This window comes from Nematolebias whitei, chromosome 2 (assembly GCF_014905685.2).
Source record: "Nematolebias whitei isolate Nwh7 chromosome 2, NemWhi1, whole genome shotgun sequence".
Lineage (NCBI taxonomy): Eukaryota > Metazoa > Chordata > Actinopteri > Cyprinodontiformes > Rivulidae > Nematolebias > Nematolebias whitei.
Window position 1 is genome coordinate 51,170,417 of NC_056499.1, and position 12,056 is coordinate 51,182,472.

A 12,056-nucleotide genomic window follows, 5' to 3' on the forward strand; every position below is an offset into this window, starting at 1 on the left:
ACCCATTCATACAGCACTCTACTAGATCTACACAAAGATTAATCAGAGCTTTATCACATTCATACACTGATGGGACACACATCAGAGGCAATGAGGGGTTCCGTGTCTTGCCCAGGGACACTTCAACATGTGACTGCTGCTGGAATTGAGCCACCTACTCTCCCACTGGAGGACGATTGCTCTAACCACTCAGCCACAGCCGTACTTTAATTATTTTCATGTTTGTATTTGAAATCAGCCAGAATAAAGCTGAGCCATGAACCATTCATGCAGTGTGATGTTAAACCATCGCTTTAATCAAACATGGATTTCTGTGAAACATTTAAATAAATTCCAATTCTTTATCTGAATTTCTCCATCGTTGCTCATCTTTGTGTTTGCTGTCGACAGAAATAGACACACAGATCTCTGCTGACCCCTGCTGGTCACATCTTTATTATTGCCTTGAACATGAGCTGCAGAGATACACGCAGTGTGTGACGCTCGGCTGGCCTCCTGCGCAGCGGTCAGTCGTCTCCTCCACAGAGGCTGAGCAGAGCCTTCTGGTAGTCTCCCTTGGTGTGTTCCTGCAGGACAGACGATCAGTGACAGTCAGCCAGCTGGACTTCTGCAAGCTCTGTAATCTGTGTTCAAACAATACCCATCTGCTTTGGTTGGTTACTTTGTTGTCTGTCTGTTAGCAAAATATCTCATAAATCAATGAAATGAAAGAAACATTCAGAAAGCAGTCACTGGGTTGGCATCTCCAACTGCTCACTTTAGGATGTTCCAGTAAAATGCTGTAACAGACTTTCTGAGGTGGTGAGGATACTCACATCACCAACATAAAGGTCCTTCTAAAAAAAAAATGCATATTGTGATAAAGGTCATTATTTTCCATAATGTAATGATAAAAATGAAACTTTCATATATTTCAGATTCATTGCACACCAACTGAAATATTTCAGGTCTTTAATTGTTTTAATACTGATGATTGTGGCATAAAGCTCATGAAAGCCCAAAATGCCTGTCCCAAAAAATTAGCATATCATGAAAAGGTTCTCTAAACAAGCTATTAACCTAACCATCTGAATCAATGACGTAACTCTAAACACCTGCAAAAGATTACTGAGGCTTTTAAAAACTGCCAGCCTTGTTCATTACTCAAAACCGCAATCATGGGTAAGACTGCCGACCTGACTGCTGTCCAGAAGGCCATCATTGACACCCTCAAGCAAGAGGGTAAGACACAGAAAGAAATTGCTGAATGAATAGGCTGTTCCCAGAGTGCTGTATCAAGGCACCTCAGTGGGAAGTCTGTGGGAAGGGAAAAGTGTGACAGAAAATGCTGCACAACGAGAAGAGGTGACCGGACCCTGAGGAGGATTGTGGAGAAGGGCCGATTCCAGTCCTTGGGGGACCTGCGGATGCAGTGGACTGAGTCTGGAGTAGAAACATCCAGAGCCACCGTGCACAGGCGTGTGCAGGAAATGGGCCACAGGTGCCACATTCCCCAGGTCAAGCCACTTTTGAACCAAAAACAGCGGCAGAAGCGCCTGACCTGGGCTACAGAGAAGCAGCACTGGACTGTTGCTCAGTGGTCCAAAGTACTTTTTTCGGATGAAAGCAAATTTTGCATGTCATTCGGAAATCAAGGTGCCAGAGTCTGGAGGAAGACTGGGGAGAAGGAAATGCCAAAATGCCAGAAGTCCAGTGTGGAGCACCCACAGTCAGTGATGGTCTGGGGTGCCATGTCAGCTGCTGGTGTTGGTGTTTTATCGAGGGCAGGGTCAATGTAGCTAGCTATCAGGAGATTTTGGAGCACTTCATGCTTCCATCTGCTGAAAAGCTTTATGGAGATGAATATTTAATTTTTCAGCATGACCTGGCACCTGCTCACAGTGCCAAAACCACTGGTAAATCGTTTACTGAGCATGGTATTACTGTGCTCAATTGGCCTGCCAACTCTCCTGACCTGAACCACATAGATAACCTGTGGGATATTGTGAAGAGAAAGTTGAGACGCAAGACCCAACACTCTGGATGAGCTTAAGGCTGCTATCGAAGCATCCTGGGCCTCCATAACACCTCAGCAGTGCCACAGGCTGATTGCCTCCATGCCACGCCGCATTGAAGCAGTCATTCATGCAAAAAGATTCCTGACCAAGTATTGAGTGCATAACTGAACATGATTATTTGAAGGTTGGCGTTTTTTGTATTGAAAACACTTGTCTTTCATTGGTGGGATGAAATATGCTAATTTTTTGGGGACAGGCATTTTATTTTTTCATGAGCTGTATGCCATAATCATCAGTATTAAAACAATTAAAGACCTGAAATATTTCAGTTGGTGCGCAATGAATCTGAAATATATGAAAGTTTCATTTTTTATCATTACATTATGGAAAATAATGACCTTTATCACAATATGCTAATTTTTTGAGAAGGACCTGTATAAAAACAGAGAAGACAAACATGGTCAGCTCTTTGTTCCTCTTTGATCCTGATCACAGTTTCATCTCAGACATGAAGAACTTTTGAGGTTTGATGACAACAGGATGAAGAGAGGCTGTAAGAATGACATCACTTGTGTTCAGTGTTTCTGTTCCCAGAGTCGCCACAAACTGAGCTTTCAGAACACTTCTTAAAAACTTCTAACAAAGTTAAGTCAGGTCCTCTGGACTGAATCAAATAATAATAATAATAAAAATAAACTTGTTGAAACGTTTAGTCTTTTATCTAAAAATCTCCTTAAGTCTGAGGTGCTGCAACAAACTCAGTCTTATAAATAACACCTTCAAATAGTGGATCAACCAGTTTGTTGGTGACATCCAGAACTAGCTGTTCACATGATGAAGGAGGACCATCAGCCAATTGATTGTTAACATCTTTGTGAAGAGAAACCATCCATCGTTAAACAAGGCGGAGACTCCGTGTTCAACTGTCCCCCTCTTACAATGCTGTTATTGCTAGTATCACTCAGCCCCCTGTGAATAGCAAGCAACCATCAGGGTGATAACTATCAGTTGTTAAGTTGATGGTCCTTCATCATGTGAACAGATGAAAAGACAAAACCTTTCTACAATTTTTTGTTTTTTGAACCCGTCCAGAGGACCTGATTTAACTTTGATAGATTTTTCTACCTGGATTATTGAGCATGCATCTGTATACTTTTTAAAACCATTAATTTTAGTCACCAGAAACTTGGAGATGCAGCAGAAAACCTCCATTTTGAAATATATCTAAAGTATCCAAAAAAGTTCAATCTGGTCCTCTGGACATTCAAAAAAACAAAAAACAAAACAAAGCAAAAAAATCTAGAAACGTTTCGTCTCTCATCCAAGAGACTTCCTCAGTCTGAGGTGCTGTTTTCAGCTCAGTCTCTTAAATAGCACCTTCTCAGAGTGGATCAACCAGTTTGCTGCTACAAACAAAACCAGCTGATCACATGCTCAAGAAGGACCATCAGCCTAACAATGGATCATTAGCACACTGATGGCTGTTTACTGTTCACAGAGGGCTGAGTGATACTAGCAATCACAGCATTGTAAGAGGGGGACAGTTGAACCCGGAGGTCTCCACCCCTGTTTAATGATGGACGATTTCTTTTCACAAAGATGGCCTCCTTTACTCCTCTCTCAAACCATCGTTCCTCTCTGTCCAAGATGTGAGAGAGGACCTGTACTCTGTACCTGTACCTGTATGGCATACAGCTCATGAAAAAATAAAATGCCTGTCCCCTTCCTTCCGGTGAGTGAACACTGGCGCATCTTGGTTGCCGCTGCTCGTCGTGCTTTTTTGCTTTTTTCTGTTTTATTCAGTCCTTCCTGCCTTTTCCCTACACCAAGTCTCTGATCCGTCTCAATATCAACCATGCAGTTCATTAGGATTTACCTGCTGCCTGCTCTGGTTTGGACTCTCCTGCTGCTCATCCACCACCAACCGGTGTCTGGTCTTCTCCATTACTCAGCGGTTGAGCTCCTTCGCCTTCGTTTCCTACCAGCCGTGCCACCTGTGCTCCCTCTTCAGGACATTGCCTTCCATCCTCGCCAGAAATACATTCACAGTGGCTCCCGCCGTAGACTCCACACTGACAAGTCTAACCCCATAAACTCCATCTGGACTGACTCTCACCATTCTACACGCCGCAATACTCGGGCCGCTAACAGTAATAGCATGTTAGCTAGCCTAGCTCGGTCGGCTAATGCTCCGGTCGCTACCAACTCCTCCTCCGTAAAGTTTGGCCTTCTGAACGTTCGCTCACTCACTGGAAAAGGTCAGCTTATTCAAGACCTAATATCCGACCGTAAGCTGGATTTTATTTGTCTAACAGAAACGTGGCAACAACAAAATGACTTTTTCCACCTGAATGAATCTACCCCACCGGGGTTTGTTTACATCGCCAAATCCCGCGAGTCCGGCCGTGGAGGAGGTCTCGCGATAATTCACCGCGAGAACTGGAAGGTCACGCCGGTTCACACCCCTCCCTCTCCCTCCTTTGAGCACACTGTGTGTCAACTCTCCGGCCCTACCCCCACCATTGTTGCCACTTTCTACCGTCCGCCCAAAATCAACAATTTTATAAATGACTTTGCTGCTCTAATCGCCCATCTCTCAGCTCTTTCACCCAACATTATTCTGCTTGGAGACTTCAACATTCATATGGATGAAGACAACAACCCCCTCACCAGAGACTTCACATCCTGCCTCGACAGCTGTGGCTTCCAGCAGTTCATTAACTTTCCAACTCACATAAAGGGCCACACTTTGGACTTATTATGCTGCTGTGGACTCTCTCCTCTTAGCTGTTCTTCTGATGAACTTCCATTTACTGATCACCTCATGATTTCATTCAGTGTCAATCTTAAATTTTCTTCAGAGAAACCTCAACGCACTCTTTCCTTCCGTAATATTAAGAATATCAACCATGACATATGTCTCATATTAATAATACCATCTTCACCTTCAATTCTTTTAACCCATATGACCTTGTCACATTCTACAATAACAGCCTCACCAACATCCTTAACTCTGTCGCTCCTCTGAAAACCCGGTCTGTCTCCTTCTCCAATTCTGCACCCTGGTTCACTCCAGAACTCCGTTCTCTGAAATCCAAAGGTTGGAGGTTGGAGCGACTCTATAAGAAATCCGGTCTCTCAATTCACAAGGAACTCTATGCGAACCACATCATCCAGTATAAGGACAGTATTTCTCAAGCCAAATCCAACTACTTCTCTGACATCAGTTCCAATGTTGGCAATTCAAAGACTTTGTTCTCTATCCTTAACCGTTCAGTCTCATCTCCTAACTCATTACCCTCTCACATGGTTTCCACAGAATTTTGCAACTCTCTGATGGCTTATTTCAATGAAAAGATTCTTTCAATTCACAAACACCTTGGACCAAATACCGCCCCCAGCATCGATGTTGAACTCCCCCCTCCCTCCCTCCCTCCCCTTCTCTGTCTTCTCCCTCCCCTCTGCTGATGACATTGCTGACATTATCAGCAAGTCTAAGTCCTCATCCTGTCAGCTCGATCCATTTCCCACAGTTCTTGTTAAATCCTGTCTCCCGTCTCTGCTCCCCATCATCACTAACATCATCCACTCCTCCCTAACCTCTGGCATTGTTCCCACAGCTTTCAAATCTGCAGCCATCACCCCCATCATCAAGAAACCAGGTCTTGACTTTACCAACTTCAGTAATCTTCGTCCAATCTCTAATCTGCCCTTTATTTCCAAAGTTCTTGAAAAAGCCGTTGCTAGTCAACTTCACTCTCACCTATCCAACAATAACATTTATGAAGAGTTTCAATCTGGTTTTCACCCCCACCATAGCACCGAAACAGCTCTAATAAAAATAACTAATGACCTTCTTATTGCTGCTGACTCTGCTCTTCTATCTATCCTCATTTTACTGGATCTAAGTTCTGCCTTCGACACCATCTGTCATTATATCCTCCTCAACAGACTAACCTCCATTGGCATCTCGGGTACTCCGTTAGACTGGTTCAAATCATATCTCTCTGACCGCACTCAATTCATTCAGCTCAAATCCTTTCGTTCCCACTCTTCCCCCGTCTCCACGGGTGTCCCCCAAGGCTCTGTCCTCGGACCCCTCCTCTTCATCATTTACCTCCTTCCTCTAGGTCACATCTTCCGTAAATTTGGTGTCCATTTTCACTGTTATGCTGATGACACACAGCTCTACCTATCAACAAAACCAAACTCCACCCACCCACCCTCCATCCTCACCGACTGTCTCAATGAGCTAAATCACTGGTTTTCTAACAACTTCCTACAACTGAACAGTAACAAAACATAAATCATTCTTGTCGGTACCAAAAACTCTCTTTCAAAATCAGAAAATCTTCTCATCCCCCTTAACAACTCCCTGCTATCCCCCTCACCTCAGGTCAAGAGTCTTGGTGTCATCCTCAACACCACTCTCTCCTTCACTTCACACATCAACAACGTCACTCGGTCTGCCTATTTCCATCTCCGAAATATTAACCGTCTCCGCCCTCCTCTCACACCCCGCTCCACAGCCATCCTTGTTCACAGTCTTGTGACTTCTCGGATTGACTACTGCAACTCCCTTCTTTATGGCCTCCCCAACAAATCTCTCCAGAAGCTACAATTGGTCCAGAACTCAGCTGCCCGTGTCATCACTCAAACCTCCTCCTATAACCACATCACTCCTGTCCTGCAGCAGCTCCACTGGCTCCCGGTTAAATCACGCATAGTCTTCAAAATTCTTCTTCTCACTTTCAAAGCTATCCACAACCTTTCCCCTCCGTACCTATCTGACCTCCTACACATCTCCATCCCCTCTCGCTCTCTCAGATCCTCCTCTTCACTACACCTCCATGTACCCTCTGCCCGCCTCTCCACCATGGGGAGCAGGGCCTTCACCTGCTCTGCCCCTCATCTCTGGAACTCTCTGCCCCCTGACTTAAGAAACACCACCTCTCTTTCTATATTCAAGACTGCTCTGAAAACACATCTCTTTAGACTCGCTTATCCTTAACTTTGCTGTATGTATTTTATATTCTTTATGTATTTTATATTATGTATGTATTTTATATTCTTTATGTATTTTATATTCTTTACGCATTTTATATTCTGTATGTATTTTATATTCTTTATATATTTTATATTCTTTATTCCTGTTGATCTTTGTTCTTAATGTAAAGTGTCCTTGGGTGTCATGAAAGGCGCTTTTTAAATAAAATGATTATTATTATTATTATTATTATTATTATTACAGTGTGTGCTGCAGTGACTCACAGCGATGGTCTGATACAGGGACTTCTTGTGCTGCCTCTTGAACTCTGACCTAATTTTCATCAGGTCCACTTCACAGCGAGACACCATGATCCTGGTCACCACTTTCTCCTTGGCTCCTTTACTCTGATGAAAGCACAGGCACCTTGTCAACATGGCGGACATTCATTCAATCTTAATTTAGACAGGTAAATCCCAGTGAGTCTCGAGGACTCATTTACAAGAGAGACCTGAATGACAGACTGCTGCAGTGTCAGGTGAGTTCAAGCGTTACCTTCATGGCTTCGTTGAGTCTATTGGCAAAGTACAGCTGCTTGTTCTCAAAGCACTCCACTGAGAAGACAAAAGACAAGGTTGAACTTTGACCTCGACCTGCAGGGCACGTTTGACTGAGGGTCCTGTCATTTCAACTACGTGGACATGTTGGACATTTTTAGGTACAATGTCCAGAAAAGACAGTTGGAACAAGAGGTTTCTTCACAAAGCTTAAATCATATCAAGATAAAGCATTTACGTATAGACGGGTCAGGCTTTTAAAACTTTTCCTTTTTGTTCCCTGTCTCATGGAGTGGAGTGGGACATGGAAACCCCCTCTGTTTGTCAGTGATCCATGCACGTTGTGAGCGTGACAACTTAGGGAAAACAGTGAGGTGCCATTTTATTGTTGCTACAACGGCTCACCTTGTCAAAATCCAATCCACCAACGTGTAAACATTTAAAACTTGTCAGTAGGATAATTTTAATATGAGCAACGTGCCAACTTTTATTTTGGTGAAATATTTTGGCTTCACATCAGGGGAGTGGTGGAGCAGAGGTTAGAGAAGGTGGGCCTGTGATCAGAAGGTCGCAGGTTCAACTCCCCAGAACGACAACATCAATATGTGGGTGGGAAAGGTGAGGCACCCACACCTGCCTCCACTCTCATTTGCCCCACTCTGGGCCCTTGAGCAAGGCCCTTAACCCCAACCATTTGCTCCTCTGGGCACCCAAGATGGCAGCTCTGCTCCACACAGAGGGCTGTGGTAGCTCGGTGGTCTGTGGTTGAGTCAGGAAGGTAAAAAACAATTGCCAAGTCTTCATGTGACTTAGTTCACTGTGGTGACCCCTGAGGAAGGGAGCGGCTGAAAGAAAAATAATACTTTTGGCTTCACATCAAGATCCAAGTAGGAACTGCCATAAACCAACCACCCCATAATTTGAGACAACTATTCTTTCTAGTTTTATATTGCTTAAAAGTATAGTTTCTTCAAATGACTGGGGTGGCTGAAGACTAATCTATGGTGGCCTAGGCCACCAACGGCTACCCCCCGGCTCCACCACTGCGTCTGGTGGTGGATAAATTTGCTCCCTTCGCTGGGCAGGATCCATCACTCTGCACCTCCTGAGACAAGCAAACAAACCTCCCTCTGTTCTTCTCCACAGTTTTACTCCTTCCTGCTTGAATATCTTGCACCAAAAAACATTAATATTTATTTTTATTCCATGTTCAGTTCCAGTCAAGACAAATATAACAATAACCTTGAACGCTACAAACATTCACTACTCAAATCCCTGAACGATGGGGACATCACATCCATTAGTTTCATTAAAGTAATGCAGGATAAAAAGGTTTTAGTATAGTTAACCAACATTTGCAGCAGAAACACGATCAGATGATCTGTCATTAGTGATGTTTCTGTTCATCTGTCATAGTTTAGGCAGAATGTGGGTTTATCACTTCATGTTTTCAGAGTGTTTAGATTGTCAACATGAAAAAATGGTGATGTTTCAATATTTTCTTGCTCTGGACCCCAAATAATTAAAACATACAGTTAAGGGACTCCAAAATCCCTGTTTCTATGTTGATTCATGCTGAAACAAAAAAATACTTTTACATATTCACAAAACAACACGTGGCCTTAGTTTCAGTTTTTGACATGAGCAGTTGTTGTTGTTTACCCAGAGTGAGGAAGGACTTCTCCAGATCTCCCTTCACCTCCTTCCTGATGCTCTCCTTAATGTTGTACGGACTGTAGCTCTTATAGCGCTCAAACACTGACAAACACAAATCACAAGACATGTTCTGAAACCAGGAGACAAAAGCAACTAACGTCCAAAAATAAAAATAAAAACATTAAAGACTTTTAAAAATTCAGGATAACTTATAAATTTAAAATTATTGTTTTCAATTATTTATTTATTTGTTGAATATAAGACGTTCTAGATGCTTGGAGGTAAAATATAAGAAGCAGATGAGGAGCTGTTTGTGTCTCACCTCTCTGCAGGTGGGGGATGCTTCTCTGAGACATGATGGAGATCCAGGTGGACACATCGGTTCCTTTCCTCTTTACTCCAGCTTCATACAGAGACTGAAGACAGATCCATGAAACATCACAAAGCAAGTCTGAAAACACTTTAAAACTGACTAAACTAAAACTGGATTCTGAGCAATAATTCATGGATCTTCATTAGCTTGAAATGTCAATCTTGCTAAATCTAATTTTAAACAAATCTGACTCCATGAAGGTCATCTAGTGTTAGCTCTAAAACATTTTAATAAAAGTAGAAAATGTAAAAATCTGTTTTAAAAAGTGGGTTCATGCTGGTTCTGAACTTCTGATACAACCAGTGGACCGGAAACAGAAAAATCCCCTCAACTTTGGAATGACAGCAAAGACTAATAAATGAAATTAATTATTCACAACACAGAAGTTGTTTTTTAATCAAATAAAGACCATTTTTAATCACTGGATGAAAAGTTGTGAAAAGATTTTCAGACTCACTCTTGCATCATCATCAATCTTCTCGTAGTCCACAACGTTGGACTGTTCGTCCCTTTTGGTCTGGAGGTGAAAACAGATGTTAAAAGTCAACAATGTGTGCATGCTCCAGTCCCTTCAGGTAAAAACAGCAGAACTTTTGTAGATAGACCAAATGATGAAGACGGATCAGTGTTGGTTCTGGTTGTACCTGAACTAGAGCAAGCAGGAGTTTGGCAAAGTCTCCTGAAGTGTCTCCTGCAATATCCTTTTCCAGCTCCTTTTTAAACACTACACAAACAAAACAAATAAAAATATAATTAATCAAAGAAAAATTAAAGACCAGTCAAAGGAAAAACAAAACAAGATAAATCAAAAACCAAAGAGATGTTAAAGACTAAAATCATGATAAATCAAAGAAAATTAAAAGACATGTAAAAAAAAAAAGATAAAAACGTTATTACAAATCTAAGCAATAATAAAGACACATCAAAGGAAAGATGAAAGGTGAATTTAAAAAAAATGGTACAAAATGAATAAACTCTATAAATAACTATATAAATAACTCTCCCTGCTGAGAGTGTAGAGCTGGTCCAGTGTTCCACGACCAGGACGAAAACTGCACTGCTCCTTCTGAATCCGAGCCGGAAAAGGGTAGAGTGCCCTCTCCGGGTCAGGAAGGAGGTCCTGCCCCAAGTGGAGGAGTTCAAGTATCTTGGGGTCTTGTTCACGAATGAGGGAAAAATGGAGCGTGAGATCGATAGGCGGATAGTTGCAGTGTCTGCAGTGAAGCGGGCGCTGTACAGGTCTGTCGTGGTGAAGAGAGAGCTGAGTCAAAAGGCGAAGCTCTCAATTTACCGATCGATCTACGTTCCTACCCTTATCTATGTTCATGAGCTTTGGGTTGTGACCGAAAGAACGAAATCTCAGATACAAGCAGCCGAAATGAGTTTTCTCCGCAGGGTGTCTGGGCTCTCCCTTAGAGATAGGGTGAGAAGCTCAATCATCCGGGAGGGACTCAGAGTAGAGCTGCTGCTTCTCCACGTCGAGAGGAGCCAGTTGAGGTGGCTCGGGTATCTGGTTAGGATGCCTCCTGGACGCCTCCCTGGTGAGGTGTTCTGGACAGGTCTCACCGGGAGGAGACCCAGAGGAAGACCCAGGACATGATGGAGGGAGTATGTTTCTCGGCTGGCCTGGGAACGCCTCGGGGTAACCCCGGAGGAGCTGGCCCAAGTGGATGGGAAGAGGGAAGTCTGGGCCTCCCTACTTAAGCTGCTACCCCCGCGACCCGACCCCAGATAAGTGGAAGAAAATGGATGGAATGGATGGAAAATGAATAAAAATAGACACATCAGAAAAAGGATAAAATATAAAAAGAGAAGACAAAGGAAAAATAAAAGTGAAGATAAATTAATGAAAAAAATTGTCATGTCAAAGGAAAAATTATAATAAACAGTAAATCTAAGAAATAATAAAGACACATCAAAGAAAATAATAAAGATTAATTTATAAATGGTAAAAATAAAAAAATAGGCACATCAGCAAAAAGGACAAAGATAAAAAGAATTAAGACAAGATGAAGGAAAAACAAAAGAAGAGTACTTAATATGAGCCTGTCGGAACAGGATCTGGGAACTCTTATTTTGAAAGGGTGTGTTCCAGTAAGTGTTTGCTTGGATCCGGTAACTCTCAGGCTTATTAATAATAAAGTTATGAACAAATTTGACTGCCTTGAATAAATAAATCTTATATTGGATTATGTAAAATGAAAATAATTACATAAACACTAATTTTAAATACAACAGCCACCAAGCTAACCAGACAGCCGTACATGGGCATGGGCCATGGATGTTTCATATGTGGAGTCGGACAGTGAATTCAGCGGAGAAGAGTCGGCTCGGAAACAGCAAGTAAGGTGGTGGTGGTGGTGGTGGGGGGGTGCTTGACAGAAGTGTAGTGTTTACAAATTTAGGTAAGCATAGATGCATAACAACTCATTAAAATATACCAAAATGCAGGAAATTGCATCTACTTTATTCAAAAATTTCTGGGG

The 12,056-nt window shown here is 42.5% G+C and overlaps 1 protein-coding gene across 1 annotated transcript in view; it reads right to left on the reverse strand.

Moving 5' to 3' along the window:
- Window positions 1–405: 405 nt before the first annotated feature.
- The window catches only part of LOC119430289 (annexin A2-B), a 42,021-nt gene continuing 30,370 nt past the window's right edge, over window positions 406–12,056 (reverse strand). The window contains exons 6-12 of the mRNA XM_037697734.1: window positions 10,215–10,294; window positions 10,028–10,087; window positions 9,520–9,613; window positions 9,204–9,299; window positions 7,540–7,598; window positions 7,269–7,391; window positions 406–566 (exon numbers count right to left, since the gene is read on the reverse strand). Coding sequence (XP_037553662.1) covers window positions 507–566; window positions 7,269–7,391; window positions 7,540–7,598; window positions 9,204–9,299; window positions 9,520–9,613; window positions 10,028–10,087; window positions 10,215–10,294 — 572 coding nt within the window. The 3' untranslated portion in view covers window positions 406–506. The remainder of the gene's footprint in view (window positions 567–7,268; window positions 7,392–7,539; window positions 7,599–9,203; window positions 9,300–9,519; window positions 9,614–10,027; window positions 10,088–10,214; window positions 10,295–12,056) is intronic.